We start from the raw sequence: 22952 nt of genomic DNA on the forward strand, positions 1-22952 counted from the left end.
GGACCCTTCCACTAGCAGCACATACTAGCAAATGGGTGAGAGATAAAACGGGTGAATGTCCTGCATGTAAATGTAAGGAGGAGTCTGAATTACAGGTCCTGCTCCTCTGTCCTGCCTATTGGCTGCCACACAAGCGTTGGATAATCCAACTATGTAAGAATCTAAGCTTTGTGCGCTGCGTGGAGGGTTACCGGGTTTTAAAGTATGACACTCACCCACCAATTGTCTTTGCTGTATCACGTTTTCTAAACTGCATGTGGCACATGCGCCGGGCTTACCTAAAGTAGATTGTATGGGGATGATTGAAGGTATGAACTTGCGTAGGTTGAGCAAATTTCTACCCATGCCCTGGGCTTTGCATAGTCGTCCCTCAATTTTATTTTTGTATAAATTTTAGAGTTTTTATCTGAGAATTGTTGTTTCTACTTGTTTTTTAACCGGCATATGTTAGTAGTATGCTTTTTTTGACCTCCCTGCCGTACTCATACACTGCGCACTTTGTTCCTTGTACTCGTGAGATGATTATTGTATATGAAGAGGTCTAGCAGTCTCTCCCGTTTTTAACCATAATTCTATATGAACTGTTTTATTGTTTGCACTTTTATGGCCCTAGATGCCGAAATAAAGTATGAATGGATGGATGGATGGATGAAATCTGAACTAACTTTTCACCAACTTAACTTTAAGATTTATAATTTCTGTCCAGGAATGCATGTGCATGGAATCTAAAACAGTTTAAAGTCTTTGTGCACCACAGCCACTGGTCTCAGTTCATGCATATCAAAAATATTCTAATGTCCCCAATTACAAGACATTGGTCATGGTCTATAATTTGTTAAACCTGGATACTCCTGCATTTTAGACATACAAATTGTCATACGTACTCCTGACTCTCCTAAGCCATCAAACAAGTTCGACATAACAGCCTTTATCATGCATTCTAGCAATCGCTAGCTTATTTACAGAAGGGAATACATGTAAGTGAAGACATTTCTACAGACCCAGTTTGTTTCGATGGTGTGTTACATTTTTAAACACCATGGGGGAAGAACACTGCAATACTGTTTCCGGATTTCTAGGATTGTGCTTATCTGAATCCTTTATCAGTTCTTTTTAGACTTAAAATGCAGGCAACAAAAAAGATTCTATGTTCATGGATATCACTCCCCAAGGTGGGAAAACTAAGCTAGGTTTGCAATGTTTTAGAACTGGTTTGCATAACTGGGAGAGAAAACTGGGTTCATTTTAAAGATTTAAGTAGCAATAGAAATACAAAGAAAGTTTCAGATACAGAATCAGCCCATTCGGAGTAATTAATTCTTACCTTCAACATACGGCCCTTCCTTTGGATGTTCACGAACTCTTAAATTAAATGTTTTGGATGACTTTCTTCTCAGCAGATCTCGAACACGTTCATTATAAATTTCAAGGTAACTGTGAATGTATAAAATATGTATTAACATATGTAAAACTACATGGCTAGCATATCAAAAAAAAATAAAGCAATAAAATATTGATTCCATTATAATGTGCGTCATCACAGAAGCTCTAAATAAACAAATTGCTCTAAATAAAAAGAAATGACTACTAGGAAGTGGTCAAAGGGTTACAAAAAATCAAAGGAATGGTGATCTGGGTGCAATGCAATAAGGGTGACGTTAGTGGGTGTAGAGGTTGGTCAGACAAGTGGTTAAAAAGAGCACACTAGCTTATAAGCATGGATACACCTCCACACATTTTAAATCATATGTTGCTGCCATTGTAACATTAGTAAAAGGTTAGAAGCTTGATCTATATACTACACTCAGATCACTGTAATAACTGCATTAAACCACTTATCTACTTGGAATCAGAGACTAATATGTTACAGACAAATCTCTCCAGCAGGTGCCTTGCCATTTACATCGACTGTGTGCTGAAGTGACAGCAGCTATCCAGGCATGTAGCTGCATGGGAACTGTGAATAGCCAAGTGGTTCAGAACAATGGCCTGATAGTTTGTGTCTGACTCTTTCTTTAATTTGTGGAAGTCTCAACATATGCCTATAAGTATATTTTATCGAATGACACCTCCAGCACTCACCTAACTTGGTCAGCTTCACGGTCCACATTTTATACGGAGTCAGATGTAGCCAAAGGATTATTTTTGGGTGAGCTAGCATACTGTAGTTCTACTAACCTTAAATGTATAGAACCTGTCAGTTTCACTATTACTAGATGTGTCAAATTCTAATCACTGCTGAGCTCAGTGTATCTTTCATGTATTAACCACATCCTCATCACCCGGTCCTCTTTCCTACGTTTGGTACAAATCACAAAACCATGCAGCTCTCGCTGGCTTCTCTAATGTATTTTTTTGTCATTCCTCTTCCACTTGCAGATGTTGTCTAAGTAAGTACTTTTCCTATTACCCTTGTGTTGCGCTCTGTAGTCACTCTTCGGGTTCTCAGAGTTATATATCAAAAACTCTGAAATAAAAATGCATCTTTGTCTCTCAGTTTAGAGCCACAGGGCGCACATAATACTCTACTGTAGATACCTTTAGCCACTGAGTTTACGACTGGCATCAAAACATGTGACCTGTAAAACAAATATGGAGCTTTACAGTCGATGAGCCCAGACATGTTGCTTCTTTTAGAAGTAACTTCTTCCCCTTCTGGACTGAGCTGCTCCGTTGAAGGCTAAACATAGTTACATTTGTCACTCTCCTGATCATTATATAATTATTTGCTTATTCATTTGATACAACATGGACTAGACCCAAAAGGCTGATAGAACGCTTTACAAGTCAGTTTCATACAAGAGAAACAGTTGATTAATTGTGTTAACGCAATAACAGTGTGGTTAGAAAGTTTCCAGATGAAGGCCATTTATTACATTTTACATTGCATTTTCTATTACATTTTAAAACTATGAAAAGCTGCATATGGCAGTTAAATCTTGTAGATTATATGGAGATAAATGTACATAAAAGCATATATTTGGCAACTCTGAAATATATAAATAAGGACTTCACTATCACTGCTAACTCTGAGGACCTTACCTTCATCACATTCTCATTTTCCATAAATCTCTCCCTGCTCCTCCTCCTGGGGGTACAACCCCTCAACTGACCTATGGTATCATTAGTGTTTGTAAGGAGTCAAAGCACTTAAGCAATCCACCTCTCCAGGCTGACCACAGACACGAGGGAAGTGTTCTTCCTGCCACGAGGCAGGTGACTGCCTCAGTTGTCTACCTCTGAGCCATCAGGGGTTTGTTGACTAGCACCATTGGAACGGTTTAGGTAAATGAAGGACTGCTTTTCTGCAAGGAGGGAAGATGGCTCCACTCAGCAAGTTCCTTGTACTCTAGTTCTGAATTTTTACATGGTCATCGGAGAGCTAATTTCGACCTCAGGGTACCGAGCAACAGTGCCAGAGAGTTTAAGGCTCTATTGATCTTGCAGTTGTTCCTGCTGTAGCAGAAGCCGTTGTCACTCCTGCAAGTGCAATCAATGATGTAGTCCTTGCATTCAATACAGCTGTGGTAATGCTGTGCCTGCACCTGCTGTTGTTGCCATGGGTGCAAAAAGTGCTCACTCCAAAAACCTCTAAATATATTTCTTTGTGAATCACATAAGCTGTGGAAACAGCCAACCTATCTCTAGCAGACCCCAACTAGAGTTTCTCTCATCATGGCCAACCTTGTTTCATCACTTGTTAATCGAATGGGCGACTTCCATAAAGAAGCTAATAAACAAACCAAGCCCCTCAGTTTATACCCATTTTCTTTCTTTCTCTTTTTTTTGGTTACAACATAGTCAAGTCAAGTCAAAGAATTTATATAGCGCACTACATACCCAGAGGGTCTCAAGGCGCTTAGGGAGGGGAGGAGGGTTACTTGTCAAATATCCACGTTTTAAGTTGCTTTCTGAATGCTAGGTGGTTCTGGGTAAGGCGAAGGTAGGTGGGGAGTGAGTTCCATGTTTTAGCTGCCAGGTATGAGAAGGATCTTCCTCCCATAGTGGTCTTGTTGATGCGGGGTACAGTGGCGAGGGCTTGGCTGGAAGAGCGTAGTTGGCGGGAGGGGGTGTAGAAGGACAGTCGTGAGTTGAGGCATTCTGGTCCTGTGCCGTAGAGTGATTTGTGTGCGTGGGTCAGCAGTCGGAAAGTGATCCTCTTATCGATGGGCAGCCAGTGGAGGTCTTTCAGGTGGCCAGAGATGTGTTCGTTACGCGGGATGTCTAATATGATCCTGGCTGAGGCGTTTTGGATTCGTTGGAGTCTCTTCTGGATTTTAGCGGTAGTACCTGCGTAGAGGGTGTTTCCGTAGTCCAGTCGGCTCGTGACCAGAGCATGGGTGACTGTTTTTCTGGTTTCGGTGGGGATCCAGCGAAATGTTTTTTTGAGCATGCGAAGAATGTTGAAGCAGGATGAGGATACGGCGTTGACTTGTCTGTTCATTGAGAGTGACGAGTCCAGGATAACGCCTAGGTTCCGTGCGTGGTCTGTCGGGATGGGTGCTTTTCCAAGGGCTTCTGGCCACCAAGAGTCGTCCCATGCAGAGGGGGAAGTACCTAAGATGAGGACTTCTGTTTTATCTGAGTTCAGTTTCAGACGGCTGTGTTTCGTCCATTCGGCAACTTCTTTCATTCCTTCGTGTAGGTTGGTTTTGGCGGTGCTGGGGTCATTGGTGAGAGAAAGGATCAGTTGAGCGTCATCCGCGTAGGAGATGATGTTGAGATTGTGTTGGCGAGCGATTTGCCGCAAGGGGGCTCATGTATACGTTGAAGAGGGTGGGACTGAGTGAGGATCCTTGTGGTACGCCACAGATGACTTCAGTGGCCTCGGACTTGAATGGTGGAAGGCGGACTCTCTGGGTTCTTCCGGTGAGGAACGAGGTGATCCATTCAAGTGCTTTTCCTTGTATTCCGATTTTTCTGAGGCGTTGTAAAAGGGTGCTGTGGCAGACTGTGTCGAAGGCTGCAGAGAGGTCGAGGAGGATGAGGGCGACTGTGTCTCCATTGTCCAGTAGAGTTCGAATGTCGTCTGTTGCTGAGATGAGGGCGGTCTCAGTGCTGTGTTTTGCTCGGAAGCCAGATTGTGAGGAGTCGAGGGATTTGTTGGCTTCGAGGAAAGCGGCGAGTTGGTTGTTGACAGCTTTCTCGATGACTTTGGCCGGGAAAGGAAGGAGCGATATGGGGCGGTAATTTTTGAGTTCGGTGGGGTCCGCTGTGGGTTTTTTCAGAAGGGCGGTGAGTTCAGCGTGTTTCCAGCTTTCCGGGAAGGTGGCGGAGCTGAAGGAGCAGTTGATGACGTCTCGGAGGTGCGGTGCTATGACGGAGTTAGCTTTGTTGAAGATGTGGTGAGGACATGGGTCTGTGGGGGATCCTGAGTGGATGGAGTTCATCAGGCGGATGGTGTCCTCGGCGGAGATTGGGTTCCAGTCGTTGAGGGTGTTCAAGGGGGGAGAATGTTCAGCATATGGTTGGGTGGGTTGGTCTCCGGGTTGGTTGTCGAAGCTGTTGTGGATGTCTGCAATTTTGTTGTGGAAGAATAAAGCCAGGGAGTCGCAGAGGGCTTGAGAGGGGGTGATGTCGTTGGAGTTGGCCGTGGGGTTGGTAAATTCCTTGACGATTTTGAAAAGTTCCTTGCTGTTGTGGGCGTTGTTGTCTAGTCGATCCTTGAATGCTGTTTTCTTGGCCTTTCGGATTAGTTGGTGGTGTGTGCGGGTGGCGTTTTTGAAGGCGTCCTTGGTGCTGGTGGTTGGGTCTTTTTTCCAGGCCTTTTCAAGGGAGCGGCAGAGTTTCTTGGACTTCTTAAGATCATCGTTGAACCATGAGGCCTTCTTGCTGCCAGGTTTGCTTTGACGTTTTTTCAGTGGTGCTAGGATGTCGGCGGTGTTGGATAACCATAGGGTGAAGTTGGCGGCGGCTTGGTCTGGGTTAGAAGAGTGGACTGGGGTGTTTAGAAGGAGCGATGAGGAGATCTGGTCGATGGTGATTTTGTTCCAGTTTCTTTGCAGAGTTAGTTGGAGGTGGTTGGTGGGTTTCGGCTTGTTGTAGGTGAAGTGAACGCAGCTGTGGTCAGTCCAGAGGAGATCCGTAGTGTGGCTGAAGGAGATATGGTTGCTGGAGGTGAAGATGGGGTCGAGTGTGTGACCTGCGATGTGGGTGGGGGAGGTGACCAGTTGTTTAAGTCCGAGGTTGGCGAGGTTGTCCAAGAGGGTGGTGGAGTTGCGGTCGTTGTTCTTTTCAAGGTGAAAGTTGAGGTCTCCCAGAAGGATGTAATCTTTGGAGGGGAGCGCGTGTGGAGTGATGAAGTCTGTGATGTCTTCACAGAATTTTGCGCGGGGTCCTGGTGGTCTGTAGAGGAGGGTGCCTCTGAGAGTGGTCTTGGGGTCGATGTGGATCTGGAAGTGAAGGTGTTCAGAGTTGGCGAGGTTGACGTCAGAGCTGGTAGAGATGTGGATTGATTTTTTATGGACGATAGCGATTCCTCCTCCTGTGTGGCCGGTACGGTCCTTGTGAGTGATCTTATAATCTTCAGGGATGGCAATGGTGATGTCTGGGGCGGAGGAAGCGTTCATCCATGTTTCTGTTAGGAAGGCGACGTCTGGAGAGATGGTGTCTAGTAGATTCCATAGGTCAATGGCGTGTCTGTGGACCGATCGGGTGTTGAGAAGGATGCATTGTAGGTGGTTAGGGTCGAGAATCTGTGGTGTGGTCGTAGCGGAGATGTTGTCGGTGCCGCTGAATTTGCAGGAGTAGCAGGAGAAAGGTCCATGGGTGTGTCCAGGAGCGGCTTGGACGCAGGTGGGGGTGCGACCGGGGTTAAGGGCTAGGAGGGTGGCGGCATCGTAGGTAATGCGGGAGGGCTGGGAAGCGCGAGGGGCAGGGGGTCTGGCGCTGGGCGCGGTTCAGGCGCGGACGGGCGTAGACGGGCTTACCTTTGGCGCACCTTTGGCGCGGATTGGGCGCGGTCGCTGCGCGTGAACGCTGCATGCGGGAGGAGCTGTCATATAAGGATAGTGGAGGGGGAGGGGCGAGGGCGTCTCAGCTGGGAGGCGGGGCGGGCTTCAGACGACGACAACAACAAACAAAATGGAGGCGGGAGGGGGGAGCACAGCAAACGCGCAAAGCAGAGTGAAATAAACTTTAAATAGTTAAATAAAATGCAAGTAAGCTCAGCGACGATCAGGCAGGCAGCAGGCACAAATGAAGTAGCAGTTGTGGAAGTCAAAGCGGCACAACGCGCAAACAGGCTCGAGTCCGCTAAATAAATAATTAACAGTGCAAGTGAGCTCAGCGGCGATCAGGCAGGCAGCAGGCACAAATAAAGTAGCAGTTATGGAAAGCAAAGCGGCACAACGATACCAGATACCACAGAGGGACACTGGGGAGCGACCACTCAGCTCGGGGGAGGGACCTCTACGGCAGGGACCAGAGCAGGGACTTCAGAAGCAACAATGTGTACTACTACCACAGAGTGGAACCACAGTAGGAGCCTCAGAAATAACAGCTGTATTAACAGCAACCACGCTGACAGCTTGGCAGGGACAATAAAGCTGCTTGCACAGCAGGGACCAGAGAGGCAATCGCAACTGGCACAATGACAGGAGCAAACACCGCTAGAATACCAACTTGGAAGGCAGGGTCAAGCGCTGCGGATCACAGTTTTATCTATAGCAGGAATAACAAAGCCGTAACAGCACGGATCATAGCAGCAGCACTAGGTAGGTATCTCAGCAGCGACCACTTCTGCCAAAGCATTAGGTACAACACAGTACCAGCAGACTATGCAGCCACAGCACACAATATCATAGCTTTCCAGCCCGTCCTAGTAGGAATTAAGGACATGTAACCAAAAAACACAATAAATGGAATACAATGATACGGTCTTATCTCAACGATGGCAGCAGTTCCAGACATCATTCATGGAGGGAATAATGTTGCCTAAATGGAACGCCTAAACCAGAAAATGGACTTCGCAAATATTGTTTTGAAATACTCTTTTTGATCAACTATATATTTCAAATTTTTATCACATGGCTAGCTTCATACACAAAACCCAATTAAAAAAATAAAATAAAATAAAAAAAAGAACAACTTTATCAGAGTGTTACTAACCACCGAAAAACGGAATCAACATTTTACCACCAAACGTTGAATGGTGCAATCTGTACTGTCTGTTAGCACCGGTCTTTGAATGTACATATTAACCTGCCTGAAAAAGTGGTTCGTTCTGCTCAGACAGAAAACAGAGTATGTAAAGAACATCCATTACAAGATTTTACAATGTCATGGTGGCCAGCGAGTGGCATAATCTTGTCAAAGGTACATCAAATTAAATGGCACCAGGCACAATAGAACTGAGGGATAGCCCATCTTCATAGTGACTGAGTGAGAAATGGGCTATTAGAGCATTGGAATGTTGGGAGCTCCATTGCAGACAATTGAGTGCTCCCTGCTTCTACGGGCCGGTAAAGGCCCGCAGAGCAACATTCCAATGTTCTACAAAGGCTTCTCTAAGCTCGAGGGGATTTATATCCCCTCGAGCTTTGAGAACCCTTTGTTTAATTTGATAGAACATTCTGCCCTCTAGTGGCAGAATATTCTAATCGCCTTATAGCCCTTCGTAGCAGGGCTATAACGGCTATTAAAGTCCCGCTGTCTCGTTAAAGTCCCTCGCCTTCGGCTAGGGCCTTTAACGATTCAGCAGGCCTTTAATAGCCGGTATAGCCCGCTACGGTGGGCTATAAGGCTATATTAAGTCACTGCCATTCTAAAGTGCCCAGGACAATGAACGTTATTTTCATAAATGAAATCCATTTTAGAACCCACCAGGCTATCCGAGAAAGAAGTACACATAAACAGCGTGCTGAGATGTAAACCGGTCCCAAATGTCCCAGCTGCATTGATATCTGGACCCCCTCATTAACCATCTTTGGTAATGGGCAAGCATGGATCATGCTTGTGCTCCATTACTTGGGCATGTCTCATGGTAATGGAGTCCAGTTAGATCGGGACGGGTGTGCCAAGTGATACTCTTGTGATGGTAGAGGGCTACTGCCCCTACCTGGAGTTAAGTGACATGAGCACGGTGGTGGCAGCATAAACTCTTTGTGGTCAGTAATAGTCAGTACTTTTGAGACTTGCATGAACACTGTGGTTTACCGCCTGGGTAGCTGAACTTTCAAGGCCAAAGGCCTGACTTTGATGTACACCGCTAGTACAGAGCACACCTCTGGCACCAACCAAAATCTACCAGGGATACAATATTCAGCTTGGAGGAGAAAGGTGGGGAAGAGAATACAGGTAGGGGTGCGGGTGGGAAGGAAGGAGGGAGGGGGGAGGCGGCCCTATCCCCCGCTAGGCTATTAGCATCGAGGCTTAAGTGCGTGTATTTAGTATGTTGTGTTTGCATGTATAATAAATAATGTATAATAAATACTGCTTTAATAGGCAAAGTAAATGTTGGACTGGCCAACCAACTTATTGGGGTCTCTGTGGGTATTCTGATTTATGAACGCATGCATACATTGTGCCTACCGTCCCGAAGAGCCTATTCATACATTGTACCTAACTCACCCTGCTCGACTCGCACTACTACATAGAGTCAAGTGCAGAAGAGGTAGTACTTGGCTCAGTTACACAGGACCCTTTACTAAGGCAGAACCTGCAACAGCAGGAGTAAAAGGCCACAGCCCCTATAGTTGGGCACAGAAAACACTGCTTGCCCCGTGGAACTCTGAAAGGGGTTTTGACACAGGTGATCTCATTAGTCGGTTTGCTTTCCTGTTGGTCCAACCAAAATGAAATCTTCACCTTTCTCCATTTAGTCTTGCAAACAGGGATATAGAGACACAGAAGATTATCAGACAAAGAGTCCTCTGCAACCATGATGTTTAGGTTTATCAATGATGCAACTTGTGTACAACAAGCTGCAGGGCATAGCGGCTGAAACCTCTCATACTAAGGAAAGTATCTGCCCAGCATAGTACACTAGACAACTCCAAACATAAGTTTGGATGGTTTACTGAGAATCCGAAGGTATGGAAGATGGCTTTAACAGGTTAAGATGATATGAGTTATAATATGAAGGAGCAGAATTCCTACACAGAACAGTGTTATTTTTGACTCCATCACAGGCCCTAGCTCATGACGTCCTAGAAGCTTGGTTCCTTTGAGTCCATACATGACATATCTGGTGAATTTTTTTTTTCACAACTGCTTTTATTGAAAGTTTAGGCATAGCATAGGTACAGTTCTCCAAATCAGGAGGACACTGTCGACAGTAAACACATAGCAGGATGAATATATGGCCTAGACTTTGAATCGCCCCCCTCCCCATCCCCATACCCCGCCAACCACCCCAAAAACACCCCAACCCCCTCCCCCCGCTACCCACACCTTATCCCACCCTAACCCAGTGCACGTGTTCACGTCCCGCCAAAATATACAGGTAAAGCATAGTAGGCATCAGATACCGTCTTAGGTCCCAAGGTCCCCATCCGGAGGTTGTACATCATCTATATCAACTGGGGGTTCCAAGGTCAATCCCCTGTAATCCGCCCACCGCTTCCAGATCTTGTAATGCTTCCGGGGGCATCCCCTGGCCTCAAACACAGGCAATTCAAGCCCCATAAGAAAGTCTAAGCCCGCTTTCCAGGTGCTAAGTGGGGGAGCACGGTCGCTCTTCCAGGCTCTCGCCAGATCTCGTTTAGCCACAACCAGACCCAGCAACAGGAGGTGGCGTTTGTAAATCTTTCCTCCTACATTCTCCAGGACATGAAGGAGGCCCAGCCTGGGTGTACGAGGAAGGTCCCACCCCAGTACCTCCGACAAACAATTCCACACCCCATTCCAGAATCGGGTTAGACCCGCACAAGACCACACCGTATGCAGCAGCGTTCCTCTTTCAGTCCCACAGCGCAAGCATTCCGGGGCGGCAATGAGGCCCGCTCTCCACAGTCTCTCCCTAGTGTAGTAGGCCCTATGCAGGTATTTAAACTGTATGAACCTGAGTCGCACAGCAATGGCAGCCCCACGGGGGGACTCAAGGGCCTCCCTCCAGTCATCCTCATCCAACGGGCCAATATCTGTCTCCCAGGAGGCCTTCAACGACAGGAGAGAAGAGGAGCAGTGAGTAACCAGCGTTTGGTATATTTTGGAGACTTTCTTATCCCCCAGGTCCCCCATGAAGAGCTTGGCCTCCACAGGGCTAAATTCGGGAAGCTGGTCCAGCCCCACCAGACTCGGTGCGAGTGCATGGCGGAATTGTAGATATTTGAAAAATTGGGTCTTGGACATGTCGAATTCGGAGCTGAGATCCTGAAAGGATTTGAGGGTAGTCCCCGCGAGGACATGGCCAAGTGAGGAAATCCTGATGGCGTCCCAGCCTCCAAACCCCGACAGTGAGGCCAGTGCGGGAAGCTGTCCGTTATTCCACAGCGGAGTTTCGGCTGTCAGCCTACCCCACCAGCCCATGCGGCGCAACGCCTGCCTCCAGATCACAAAGACCACCTGGGTGACCCGCGGCCGTTTCTTCCGCTGCCTGGCCAAGTACAACAGTGTATGTAGCGTGGCATCGCCCATCAAGAAGTGTTCCAGTGCATATGCCGGGTCGCTGTGGTCGCCGTACCACCACTCATTCAGAACCAATAGATGAGAGGCCTGGTAGTAGGACAGAAGGTCAGAGGTAGCCAGACCTCCACAGTACGTGGATAGGAAACAAGTCCGCAGCGCCACTCTAGAGGCGCCCCCGGCCCACAGAAAGCGGCCCAGTACTGAATTCACGCGACGGAACCACTGCGGGTCAATCCTGTGTGGGTGGTTCTGTAATTGATATAGGAGCCGTGGCAGGGCGACCATCTTGAAGATGGCAGATCTGCCATAGATATTAAGGGGCATGCGAGACCAGGTCTTGATGTCTAATTGGACTTTGTCCCACACCGGCAGCACGTTGCGCTCCCATGCGACTGTGGCAGACTGACAGGAAGACTCCCAAGTATTTTAGACCACCGACCGCCACCTGTAAATCCGAAGCCCATGGGTATGTCTCTAGCTCTCCACCCAGCACCCACAGGGTCGATTTGCGCGGATTAAGAAAGAGTCCCGAAACCTCGCCAAACACATGCATCATTTCTAATATGCGAGGGCCAGAGCGGTGAAGGTCAGTCATAAAGAAAAGGACATCATCCGCATATAATGCGATTCTGTCCGAGAGCTCCGCCCCCCCATACAAAGCCTCGATACTGTGCATCGAGACGTACCAGTGTGGCCAATGGCTCCATGGCCAGTGCAAAGAGATAGGGGAATGGGGGGCAACCTTGTCGGGTTCCCCTGGCAATTGGGAACGTCTCTGAGATCGCTCCAGAGATACGCACTGAGGCGGTGATGTCCGTGTACAGCAGCCTAATATATGAGATGAACACCGGTCCCACGTTGAGGTGCGGCAGGAGGGCGAAGAGGTAGGTCCAGCTGACCGAGTCAAACGCCCTGTCAATGTCTGCTAGCAACAGCGCTGCCCGATCCCCAGTTGCCCCCACAGCATCTACCGCCGCCTGTGCACGCCTAATGTTGTGTCGCGTCGCCCGGTGCGGCATGAAGCCCGCCTGATCCGGGTGGACTAGGTCTACAATATATGGGAGCAGACGGTTCGCCAGTGCCTTGGCTAGTAATTTGGCCTCGAAGTTGATCAAGGATATGGGACGATAGGACTCGTGTCGATCGGTGGGCCTACCTGGTTTCTGGAAAACCACAATTTCTGCCTTACGCCAGTCCGACGGCAGGCTACCACGCTCCCGCGCCATTTCCAATGCCCGCCTAAAGTGCGGCCCAAGCTGCAGGTGGAATTTCCTGTAGAATTCACTGGGGAACCCACTCGGTCCCAGAGCTTTACCCACGTTGAGTTGGCCCAGTGATTCCCCCAGTTCCTCCGCCGTCAAGGGGAGGTCCAGGGCCTCGCTCGCCTCGTCCGAGACTGCACGAGGGGGAATGTCAGCGAGGAACCTATCAATTGCTTCCAGAGGGAGGCATTCCCGAGGAGCATACTGCTCCGCATAGTAGTTTGCAAAGCTCGCCGCAAGAGTCGCAGGGTCTGTTATCGCGGTACCTTCCCCGTCAGTGAGGCCTGGTAAAGTGATCGGTTGTAGCGTTTGTTGACATAGCCTATGGAGCATGGTGCAGGACTTATCCCCCCATTGGTAGACCCTGCTCCGCGTGGCCAGCCACGCTTGGCGTGCCTCGTCCATTAAAACCGAGGCGTAGGAGTGCTGCGCTTGTAGGAGTAGTCGTAGCGCCATTTCGTCCCCCTCCCCCCGACACCGTCTCTCCAGCACCTCCACCCACTCTGCAGCTGCGACAATGGCCTCCCGTCGAGTACGATGGGCAGCAGCACACCATGCAATGTCAATGCTTCTCATGGTGGGTTTCATGGCTTCCCATATAGTCACAGCGTCAACCCCTTCCGCCAGATTCTCCTGCCAATAGTGGGCGATCGCGCTGCGCATATGCTGCGTGTAGTCTGCTCGCTGAAGATGCCACAAGGACATCCGCCACCGAAATGGTCGGCGTGTCTTGCGCAAGTCGATCTGTATCACAACAGGGGAGTGATCAGACAGCCCCCCCGAGGCCGAATTGCAGCCCATTTTACCCTGTCGAGGAATGCCCCTGGCACAAACACACAATCCAGTCGTGAGAAGGAGCCATGTACAGCTGACACATACGTGTACTCACGCGCCCTGGCATGCAAGTGCCTCCAGGCATCTGCCCATCCCAGCCCATCAATCATCGCTTTCAGCCGTGTAGGGGAGGCCGCCGCCGCGACTCCCTGCGACCTCCGTCGGGCCAGGCACACATCCACCACATCGTTCCAGTCACCACCAATCACGGCCAAGGAGTCTGGGATCTCGGCCCACAGGTCAAACAGTCTCTCCGCCAAGGACCACTGTAACGGGGAGGGGGAGGGGGGGGGCATACACACTGCCAAGTACCACCGATTCCGCACCAATCATACCTTTCACAAACACATACCGACCCTGAGGATCAAGACAGTGACGCTCGTGGGTATACGACAGCCGTGGGTGGACAAGAATGGCCACCCCTCTCGAGCCCCTGGAAAACCCCGCATGGAATACTTGGTGGAAACCAAATCGCTGCAAACTCAGTGCCTTTGTACCCAACATATGCGTTTCTTGGAGTAGCATTTCATCGGCCGAGTCTTTTACCCCAGAGCAAAACCGCCCCACGCTTGATTTTGTCCAACATCCCCGGACATTCCAACTCAATATTCGCATAGAGTCACTAGCAAGTTCCTGCCCTGAAATGTCAACCATGGTCCCGATGAACAGGTCTCTGAGGCCTCCAGGGCCCTGCCCAGGTACCCAATACCATACATGTCAATGCAGCAGAAATCCCGTGCACCCCCTTCAGAACACCCACAACCCCCCCCTTCCCCACCCACCAACCCTGTCCCCCCCAACAACCCAACTCCAAGTCCCCACCCCGCACCCCTATACCTCATGAAACATTGAAGTACCTGTCGCGGCATGGGGAGCTTCAGGCCCAAAACAGAGCGCCTAAAGCCCACCATACCATTGGATCCCAACTACTCCCCCCAACTAACAGAGCTTTCCCTCAGGGCCACCACCCAGCCATGGGAGGATCAGGCGGCCCATAGGGTAGTACCCCGAACCCCATTGTACCAAGTTTCCAGATCACAAGGAGAGCGATGCAGTCAAACGCCACCCAGCTGAAGACCCCCAAGCCATACCATGGCCCAGGTCACACTGCACCAGTTGTCGTCCGTTTAGCCACCGGAGCCTCCACACCAGGCCCTCCGTGGGGTCCACCAATGGACAAGGGTTAAGCAATGAAGGCTGAATTTACACGGTGCTCAGTTTTCTTTTCCTGATTGATCAGTGTCGGGTTGCGTCCCATCTAGAAGGCCTTCTCGGGACAGGGAGCGTCGTCGTGAACGAGATTTTCGATGTCGTTTACCCTTGCCGGCGGAGTCGCCCCTCTCCTGTGATGATCCACGTGATGGTCCAGAGCCCAGTCCCGGCTGGGCGTTCGGTCGGATCCTGACCGTCTCATCCGTCCACTTGAATACGTCTTCCGGGGAGTCGAAGAAGTGGGTTTTGGAGTTGAAGACAACTCGAAGACGGGCCGGATACAACAGTGAATATTGGATCTTTAGGCCACGCAGTTTGGCCTTTGCAGTCAGGAAGGAATGTCGCTGCTGCTGCACCTGCCTGGTATAGTCCGGGAAGATCATGATCTTGTGATTGTCGAACAGCAGAGTCTCTTTGGCCCTCGCTTCCCAGAGTATGGTGTCCCTGTCGTGGAAGTTTAGGATTTTTGCTATGACCGGCCGAGGCCGTTCCCCCACCGGTGGTTTCTGCGTTAAGGCTCTATGTGCGCGCTCCACTACGAAGCAGTGTGACAAAGTGTCCGGGGGAAGCCAGCTCTCCAGCCACCTTGTCAGGAATGTATCCATGGGCCCCTTCTCACAATCTTCCGGAAAGCCCACGAAGCGCAGGTTATTTCTTCGCGCTCGCCCCTCTGCGTCTTCCACGCGAAGAGCCAGTCCTTTCTGGATCCTCTCCATCTCTGCCACTTTCTGTTTCAGAGCGCCGACGTCCCCTTCCACTCCTGTGATTCTGGTCTCGGTCTCCGCAATAAGGGTGACAGCGTTGCGGAGATCTTGGCGCAATAGCATGACATCAGCACCCACCGCGCCAATTTTGGCATCCAACATGTCTCTTGACTGTGTGATGGCCGCCATCAGAGCCGCGTTATCTGGACCAGTGTTCTGGCCACCTCCGGCAGCCCCCGATCCCCCACTGGGACCGGTGAATTTATCAATCGGCCCCTGCTTGGCGGAGCCAGTGCCGCCCCCGCCTCTGGTCATGGTCCGGATAGTTGAAGTGGGCCGATCTGTGTCCGTGGCAGGCCCTCCTCTCACCGTCACCCAAGACTAAATACCACCCGGGGTGAAGCCTGGGTTTGGAGGCCTGCAGGGCATAACTGGTGAATTTTGACATGTATGGCACTGGGTGGAGCCATGATCAGGTACATTTCAATGGATAACACATGGAAAGAGTATACAGTCACTCTAGGTTCTATTTCATATTTTCCAATTCATGCGTTTGTAGTTTCTACTGCAGGTTTTCCCAAAGTTTGTTACTGTTAATCCTACTACTTTAAAAGCACTTTGTTGACAATATATCCAGGTCTGCTCTACACCAGGATTGTTATTGGATAAACAGCAGGGTTTTAAAACATGTTGAATATTTAACCTCAAACATGGGTAGTATAAACAGGGATAGTATCAACAGCGGATTGTATGGCAAAGTTTGGACAGTGGCCAGTATGGCGATGTAAGTTTTTTTTTAATATGATTATCCTGATCTGTGTATGTAACCGGTATGTAATATATTTATCAGTCCTGTAGAATAAAGAAAGAATCTTTTTTTTATTTAAACTCACTAACTTAGGTTTCAGAATTAAATATCTCTCTCTATGAACAAAGATTTTCTACTTGCCTAAACTTTATGAAAATGATTTCCGTTAGGACTTGAATAACTAGAATACATGTTTGAATCTATAATGTAAAGGTGGATTAGTTGCAGTATCTTTGACAATTCATTTAAAAAAAAAAATTTTGAATCTGTTTATTCAAGTTTTTCATTTTTACACTAAAACAACAATGCCATCGACGGTTGGCGCAGTTGACTTCGTAACGTACAATGACAGAGAATCTAAACAAGGTATTGTGGTAAACATGGCATGTCAAGAAAAGAGAGGTGGATTGCCGGGCAAAACATTTGTGAAGTTGGAAACAGATGCATACAGTTTGATAGAAATGAAACAGTAATAACTAACAAATAACCACACGGCTTGGCGACCCACCACCACGCCTCACATCCTCCAACAATGAAGGACATCTCGTGACATACCAAGGTACTTGTGACTCTGGAAAGTATGCGCCTGAGGGGTGTCATGATAGATAAGACAATTAGTAGCAACTCACAATCTTAGGCTACATATCCAAGACCCCTACCACAATATCAGTGCTCTCATCAGACTTTTGTGTGCGATTAGACTACAAGTCAGATAGAATAGGATCCCAGAAAGCAGTAATGGGATACTTTCTCAGCCCTAGTGTGACGTCTCTAAGCAGGGCCACGCTTTTGCCCAATTAAACATTGATCGTTCCCAAACTGAGAATGGTGGGGGTTAAGAGGATTTCCATCTTTGGGTAATATGCCGCTTAACCACTATGAAACCCCAAGTCTAGAAAGCGAGTAGTCACCCTGTGTCTCTTGTGTCTATGATACTAACCCAGGAGGCATATTTCCCACTTGTGCAGATTTAAGTGCTCGGTGCATGCAGATAAACTTAATGTGATGCTAGTCCACTAGTTATGTAGGCAGGGGAAGGCCCGAGCATATTCAGCAAGTCAGCGTCTAGGTGGGCACAATGCGGGCAATCTGCATCCTCCTTGTGATAAAACCGATTTACTTTGGCAGGTGTGAGATAAGCCCTTTGTACTATTTAGAGTTAAATAGGCTTAAACCGGGCGTTGTGTAGCACATGCCCTGGGCCGTCTAGCAAAGCAACCCATTCCTTATCAGTACAGCGGTGTTTAAGTCCGCTTTCCAGTGCTTCCATAGAGTGAGGATCTGTGGAATAGTATGGGAGCAGAGTGATTCAGCAAACCACTGTATGAGGTCTCTACCCCTACCCATCACGTGCAAATACTGAATTGAGAGATTGATGGGCAGTTAATTGGTCAGATCTCCCTGTGATTCCCTAGTGTAGATATCAAGGAATTGTGAAATAAAAATTGACCTGGGGCTAGGTCATCCTTCTACATCAACATCTCATATGTCGCCAAGGTACCATCCCTGTACAGGTCTCCCAGTGTGTGTAGTCCTGCAGTGTTCAATGTTATCAGTTCGGTTGTCACTGTGGGTCTAGCAGTCCTAGGTGTACCCAGTAGTGCCAACCCTGGCGCACAATCAGGTGAAGATGTGGATGCATCAGACAGGTGCAAACCCACCAGCCATTTGGCAATCCATTGGATTTGGGTAGCGAGTTAGTACTGCAAGAAATGCAGAGTTGCTAGACCCCCTTTGTCCGGGGTTAAGCAGAGTTTCTCTAATGCCATCTTGCACTGCAACTTGTGTCAAATAAACTCTCAAATATGCTTATCAAGCGCACAAAAGAATGCAGCAGGGATGTGAACAGGAAGGTTGGTAAAAAAATATAGACCACGGGCAAAACCATTATTTTTAATAACACCTCCTTTCCCGCCACCGCCAGTGGCAGTGTGCGCCAGAAAGTCATCTGAGAGCATAGTGATACTGCACGAATGACTTTACCATTATAAAAAGGTCAGGCATTAAATGGTACACCCGCACCCTCAAATACCTAGAAGTGTGTCGCAGCCAGCACGCTTGCGCCCCGTTGAGAGCAAAGCATGGATTGGGGACATCGTGGACAAGAGGAATAGGCACTATTTTGTCCAATTTACCCAAAGCCTGCAAATGGCTGTGAAGTGGGCCTGAGTTACAGCAATCATGGTGTGAATGTTGTGCGTGCCTGATGTAAAGCAGAATATCGTCTACATACAAAGATATCACATGTATCCAATCGCCAAGAGGGATGACCCAGTGCAACCCCCGGGTTTGCATGGCCAATGCTATTGGTTCAAAAACCAGGCACAACAACAAAGGAAATCGTGAGAGCCCTGTCTCGTCCCCCTGTGTATGGAAATGGCATTTGATAGACGGGGCCAGTCTTGATCCTGATAGGGGGGTCAGTGTATAATTATTTTACTAAGTATAAAAAGCGATGACCGACGCCATATCCGGACAGTGCAGCAAAGAGATAATTGTATTCCAAGAAGTCAAAGGCCTTTTCAAGTTCTAACACCGGAAATCCAACACAAGGCCAGATAACTAAAAACAAAAATAAATCGCATGAATTCAGAGCGGTACTGCGGGCGAAGACGAACCCATTTTTATCTGTGTGGACCAAATTCGGGACATGGGGTGCCAGTCAATCCACTAGTATATTTGCTAGGACCTTATAATCAGTGTTGAGCAGAGCTAATGGTCTGTAGGAGCCTACAAGCATTGGGCCTATGTTTGGCTTGGGCAAGGGGATGACTGTTGCCTCTCTCTGGGAGGCAAAGAGACTGCTAATGGACAGGGTGTCTTCGTACATTGTCAACAAGAGTGGGGCCAATTGGGGTGCATACGCCAATGTAGAGCTCTGCTGGCAAACCATCGGGTCCTAGGGACATGCTAGTGACCAACGCCCTGACTGCTTCTTAATTTCAATCCGTATAACTGGGCCATCCAGGTCCGTTCGCTGTTCCGTGGTTAGGCGGGCAGGGTCAGGTTAGCAAAGAAGGAGTGTGGGCCTCCAGGTTAGCATCCATAACTGTCTGATACACCTGCGTATAGTGTTGCGTTAGTTCATCATGGATAGCATGGGGTTTATAAAGGATGGAACCTACATCAGAGCGTAGGGCTGTTGTGGCTGATCCTGCTGGATAAGCCACAGTATCTTTGAGAATTCATATTTCTTTCACGTCAGTACAAGGAATCCAAAGGAAGGAACAATGAGAATTCGGTGGTCTCTTTTTATTGTTATGTACATTTAAATATATGTAAGTTGCACAAACTAATTGTTTGGCCATTATAATAATCATTAAGAAACTGGAATGTGGAATTGTGTTAACTGTTACTATATAACTTAGTGAAGATAGATATAGGGGTGTTTTCTACTGATGTAGGGCACAGCAGTATACTATCATCACTTCCAAAAGAATACTGAACCTCAAAAGGCTCATAATATTATAGAAACCTTGACTCCGAGAATTTTTCAATGACCGAATTTTGGTATTGATCAATATTTCTTGCATTAGGTAGTAGATGTGGCCTAATGACAGGACAAATCAGTTAATTTCCCTGTACCTAACATAAATATGTAACATCTGGTCCTTATGTGAAGCACTGATGTCCTCGAAAGAAGATCCCACTATACAGCAAAAGAATATTAAATACAAAATTTAGAATGAGCAGTAATCACCATGAGTAAACCCAAAACAAAAGCTCCACCAACCACGCGTTCCCCTGTTAAATTACGGTCACTGAAAGTCCTCCTTACTGGGAACTGTTGCATATCATTGACAGATATTCTGTATACCCTACACTCTTCTGCTTGTGTGCATCAAACATAACAGGGGTGCTCTCCACATATAGAACTAACAGGGATTTATGAAGGGCAGACAAATGGTTGTCAGTTTAAGAAGATGTGCAGAGCATTGTTTGCAAAACATTAGAAGCAATATGCTCTGAGTGAAAAATAATTGTTTCCACAAACATTCTCCAAAGTTATACAGGGATCCACAGAACAGCTGTGAATGATTAGCATATGTAGCCTGTTGTGGTTTCTCATGGACACACGTGTCACGTCCCCTTGCATCTGCACCCCCTATTTCTAAACTAGCTTACTAGGATCAAAGGTATTCCACTCAGGAGTTTACTGTAATCAGGTGAATTTGTCAAAAAAAAATGAAAAAGATGGATTCACTCGAGTGAATAAATTGCACTATGTTCAGCTAAGAAGAGCGTGTGGAAGGTTAGTGCCCAATCGTACACCAGTGAAGTGATCACCTCTAGTGCACAGTAACAGATTTAAAGGAATTCAAACAGCTCGCAAGGCTGTAACGGGAGAACAGGACTAGTTGTAAAACGGGGAGGACAAGCCGGTAGAGGATGAAGTGAAGGCGAGGTGGCTGACTGCTGATCACATTCTAGACAACTAATACTAGGAGCAGCAAGAAGTCACAAATAAGACACAATGAAATCTAGCACCAGAGTGTAAACGTTTGATCCTCTTTGAGACGAATAGGAAGTGGCCCTTTCCTATTATTTCCCTCAACTGCAAACAATGACAGAACTTAAGCACTTTATGTAGCCTTAACAAACTTGAAATATGGACGTATGTATACTGCTCATCCCTTGAGCCAATCTAGTGTCCTGTCCCCTCCCAAGAAAACCCAAACCTATAGATAGGAAGACCATTTTAAACATGTTCAAAAGCAGAGAAGCATTAGATGTATGGGGTCTAGAATTTCACTAAGAACTACTCCTAAATGACTGAAATAATAAGATGAAATTTGCACAAAACAAAACTCAGTGTTAATGAGGACTTTAGGGTGTTAAGCATCTTTTAAGGACTGTGCCCTAAATTTACACATACAAGTATTTTAAGGGAGGTCTATAGAAAGCGTTTGCTATATGATGAACCTTTTTGCAAGTATTAAACGTTATCTGATATTGATGCCAGCACCTTGTGTGAGAAGCCACATATGCTTACTGTATACCGTGTCCTATGCACAGAAAGAAGTGCCCTCTTGTCAATCTGCGGCAAAAAACAGAAATAACGCTACACCCAATTTTTCAGCTCTCCTTGGGTCTGTGGCCTAAAAATCACTCTAAGTGCCTACATGCTCTTGGTAAACAGCTAATTCTCAATAGAAGTGTGACTGGACAGTTAAAATGCGAATTGGCGCATAGCTGTGATTTCTAGATTTTATTAAAGGTTAACTGGTAATTTGCTATACTCGCATAGAGGCAGATGCCCATGATTTGGCGTTCATAAAAAGCTTCAAAGAGTCTTGAGAAAATAAATGTGTACCATTTCTTTCTAGGCCAGTTCTCTCCCTGATGTTTGGCCTTCCAGGACCTAGTTTACTAGCTATACCGGCAGTGCAACCGGAGTCTGAATAAATTAATTAAAATAATATGGGTCTGATGTACTAATATCATTGGTATTGATATGTTAAAACCACTTTGCAGCTGCAAACCACGTAAATTGCAAATTCAAAGGGTTTACAGCCACAAAATGGTGCTGGGTCATGTACAAAACCCCTTCTGTGAGCCGAAAAAAGAAATTCAGACTCTCAAACGGAGCTCTGCGCATGAAGCCATATTGGGCGTAAAAAGGGGGCCTAATTTTTACTGAGTGTGAAGCTAAACATTTTTTTCTTTAATGTATCCTTTAAAAGGCCCAAGATATTGCAGACAGTCACATGACAAGTGTAACCACTTTGAGATATTAACCTCTTTCATACACTAGCACTGGACGCATTTTCAACCAGTTAACAAACAGCACAATTGACTTGTGCTGTAAAGGCTTGGAATTACTTTCACTGCACCTAAGTTTGTAGACAGTGGGGGTGACCTAGGCTGGCCGCATGGACGAATGAACTGATAAAATGGGTAAGCTGTGAAGGCCGAATACTGCTAAGGGATGCCAGGAGTGGGGTGGGCTCCGGAATAGGGAAGTGGCTGGAGCCTGGGAAGCCTTGGTGGATGCGCTATCGCACCCGGAAACTCCAGAGAGAAATCTCCTGCGAGAACCCAGTGAGCGCACAATCAATAAGGGAATTGCGAAGCGTGCTACTTACCAGTGAGGGTCTCAAGGCGCTGAGGTGCAGCTCAGAGTCAGCCGAAGAGCCAGGAGGTCTTGAAGCTCTTCTTGAAGGTGTACAGTGGGGGAGCATCTGATGTTGACTGGGAGTCATTCCAGGCCTTTGTTGCGACGTAGGAGAAGGCTCTTGCACCTGCTCTGGTTCTGTGGATGCGCTGGGTTTCTGTTAAGGCGAGGTTAGCCGAGCAGAGGTTTCTTCTTGGTACGTGGAAGGAAACTCTTTTGTTGAGGTATTTGGGTCTGGTGTTGTGGAGGGATTTGTAGGTGTGGGTGATTACCTTGAATGTTACTCTCTTCTCGACGGGGAGCAAGTGGAGGTCTCGCAGGTGGTGGGTGATGTAATCATGTTGTGGGATGCCGAGGACAAGTCTGGCCGCAGTGTTCTGGATGGTCTGGAGTTTGCATAGCAAGGTTTTGTTGATTTCAGCGTGGCAGGAGTTTCCGTAGTCCAGTCT

General features: G+C 47.6%; 1 protein-coding gene across 3 annotated transcripts in view; it reads right to left on the reverse strand.

The window, feature by feature from the left end:
- KIF16B (kinesin family member 16B) overlaps positions 1 to 22952 on the reverse strand; it is a 1618961-nt gene that overhangs the window by 1176310 nt on the left and 419699 nt on the right. For all 3 annotated transcript variants that reach the window (XR_015296683.1, XM_086927730.1, XM_086927729.1), the window contains exon 6: positions 1325 to 1434. Coding sequence is in view for 2 of the 3 variants with exons in the window: in XM_086927730.1 (XP_086783856.1) it covers positions 1325 to 1434 (110 nt within the window). In the remaining variant the exon portion in view is untranslated. The remainder of the gene's footprint in view (positions 1 to 1324; positions 1435 to 22952) is intronic.

Source organism: Lissotriton vulgaris, chromosome 6 (genome assembly GCF_964263255.1).
Source record: "Lissotriton vulgaris chromosome 6, aLisVul1.2, whole genome shotgun sequence".
NCBI lineage: Eukaryota > Metazoa > Chordata > Amphibia > Caudata > Salamandridae > Lissotriton > Lissotriton vulgaris.